Source organism: Gavialis gangeticus, unplaced genomic scaffold, assembly GCF_001723915.1.
Source record: "Gavialis gangeticus isolate Ggan-Ray unplaced genomic scaffold, GavGan_comp1, whole genome shotgun sequence".
NCBI classification, from domain to species: Eukaryota; Metazoa; Chordata; order Crocodylia; family Gavialidae; genus Gavialis; species Gavialis gangeticus.
Genome location: NW_017729018.1, coordinates 11,092,501 through 11,095,012, shown reverse-complemented (window position 1 = coordinate 11,095,012; position 2,512 = coordinate 11,092,501). Strand labels below are relative to the sequence as shown.

The 2,512-nt window shown below is 66.8% G+C and overlaps 1 protein-coding gene across 2 annotated transcripts in view; it reads left to right on the top strand.

Annotated features, from left to right (window-relative positions):
• The window catches only part of LOC109294905 (transducin-like enhancer protein 1), a 33,102-nt gene that overhangs the window by 14,167 nt on the left and 16,423 nt on the right, over positions 1–2,512 (top strand). For both annotated transcript variants that reach the window (XM_019513486.1, XM_019513487.1), the window contains exons 4-6: positions 140–214; positions 1,944–2,139; positions 2,475–2,491. In XM_019513486.1, the coding sequence (XP_019369031.1) occupies positions 140–214; positions 1,944–2,139; positions 2,475–2,491 (288 nt within the window). The remainder of the gene's footprint in view (positions 1–139; positions 215–1,943; positions 2,140–2,474; positions 2,492–2,512) is intronic.

Here is a 2,512-nt window from a genome sequence, read left to right as displayed (position 1 = left end):
GCCCAGCTCATCCCGTTCCTGTCGCAGGAGGTGGGTGCGGCGGGCGGGCGGGCAGGGTCCCGGGGCTCTGTCGGGGCTGGGTGAGGGAGGCCGGAGCCGTTCCCCCTGGAAGCTGACGGCAGGTCTCTGTCCCCTCCAGCACCAGCAGCAGGTGGTCCAGGCAGTGGAGCGAGCCAAGCAGGTGACTATGGCAGAGCTGAATGCGGCCATTGGGGTATGTGAACCACCTCCCTGCTCCCCCATGGCTGGCCTCAGCCATCCCCTCCCCACCCCACCTGCCCTGGGGTCGTAGTCTTCTCCCCCACCACGGCCCCATCCCGATGGGGCCATGGCAGCTTCACCCTGCCTGCGAAGCTGGCTGCAGCAGGCCCAGGAGAGGCCGCAGCTTCTCTTCCTCCAGGCCGGTGGTGGAGGGAAGGAAAGCCCAGACTCCCGGACTTCCAGGCTTGGCGTCTCCCCTTGCCCGAGACGGCACCCTGCCTCAGAGGGGTGGTGTTTGTGTAGGAGGGGGCGTGTGAGGAAACACCTGAGCCCTCAGGTGTCTCCCACGGCTGCTGTGTTGGCCATGAGGGCCCCGTGACACGTGGCTCTCCAGCCCCATTGGCCAGGGGCATCTGAAGCATCCAGGAAACCAGGATCCACCCCCTCATGCTGCTTTCCTGCCTGCTCGGGAGCTGGCAGAGCGGCCCATGCCTTGGATTGGAGCGGCCAGGCCAGGCCTCAGGACCTGGGTGAAGAAAGATGGCAGATCAACGTGCGGCATAAACGAACACCATCTTGGCCAGCGCGGCACCCGGGAATGGGGGTTGCCAGCCTGGATGTGGTGGAAGGGGTTGGTAGCACCGTGCGTCCGGACTGCAGCTAATGAGCGCGAGGGAGCCTTTCAGCTGTGGGAACAACTGCCGAGGCACCGTGCGCCAGGCAGCCGCCTGGGAGAAGAGACTTGGGGAGCGCCACAGGGACCAACCCAGGCAGGGAACAGCCATGGGCTGCCATTTTGCGGTGGCTGCTTGCTCCATCTGAGGCTCTGAAGCATCCGCGACCACACCTACAAGTGCCCCCTTGATTCCACGGGCCCGATCGACGCGATTTCAGCCCTTCGCCCCGTGCTCAGCCTGGGCGACGCGAGACCTGCCGGCCGAGCCAGGCGACTCCCCAGCTTGTGAGCCTGCAAGTGGCAGCTTTGAAAAAGTCCTCCGCCCTGCTGCGTCTCCCACCCCCAAGGGGCCGAGCGCCGTGGGGCAGAGCCTGCGCAGAGGTGTCGGGGAGCGGGGAGGCGGGTTTGGCCAGGGCTGGCGTGTCTTTCACAAGCGAAGCTGACAGATGTCCTGTGGGAAGGGATTCTGACCACGAGCCTCCAACAATAGCCGTCTGGAGCTGGCTCACGCCCAAGGCACGGGGAGGAGGGGGCACGGTGCTCGGCTTCCTGGAGCAAAGGCTCGTCGCTGAGGCTGCTTTCTGCTGCTGCTCCAGCCTGGCTACCTGCTGCCCGCCAGCCACCCCCACCAGCTGCAGCCCAGCAGTTCCTGCCTTTTTGGCTCCTGTCCCCCATCTGCCTTGGATATCCCCGTGGCACAGGAGGCCTGAAGGATGGGGCCCCCTGCTGCAGACTTCCCGAGCCCGGGTGCTGGACACGCTGCCCTGCTGCAGAGGGGAGCCCAGTTGCTGCAGGCTGTGGGCCCGTTGGTCAATGGCCTGGCCCTGCCGTGACCCCCTCTAGTCTCCCAAAATGTGTCCTCTTCTGGGTAATGACCTGTGCAGCCGTTGGTACAGGGAGGCCATGCCAAGCCCGTGACTTCCCGGAGCTCTCAGCGTGCGGGGTTGCCAGCCCCGAGCCCGTGTGGCATGTCCGGGCCGCAGGGACAGGCCCGGGAAGCGCCGGCCGGGATTGCAGCCGCCACGTGTCTCACCCAGCTGCCTTCTCCCCTTGTCTCTCTCCCCAGCACCAGCTGCAGGCTCAGCACCTCTCACACCATGCGCCGCCCATCCCGCTGACCCCGCACCCCTCGGGCATGCAGTCCAGCGCCTTGGCCAGCATCGGCAGCGCCTCGGGGCTGCTCGCGCTCTCCGGGGCCCTGGGGGCGCAGGCCCAGCTGGTCCCTAAAGACGACCGAGGGCTTCATGATGCCGAGCACCGAGGTAGGATGGGGTGGAGAGAGTCCACGGTGGGGGGCACCAGTGCAGGGAGCCTTGGCTTCACCTGGTGCCAAGGGCCACGGCACAAGTTGGGCACAGCAACTCCCTCGCTCCGGCCAGGCTGGGAGATGCCCACCTGCAGAGGAAGGGGGTCCCCCGGCCCCTCCAGCTGGGCACCCCAACACCTTGCAATGGCCACGATAGCAATCACTCCGGGTGGCGAGGGCAATGAGGGGGTGCAGGGGGGGGCCCACTCCTGGGCTCCCCCAGCAGCACCCTCTCCCCTCCCCTCTCTTCCCTGCTTGCCCTGCTGCTGCTCCACGTTGCCATGGAGACAGAGAGAGACCCGGGTCCTGTGAGTGCTCCTCCTTCACTT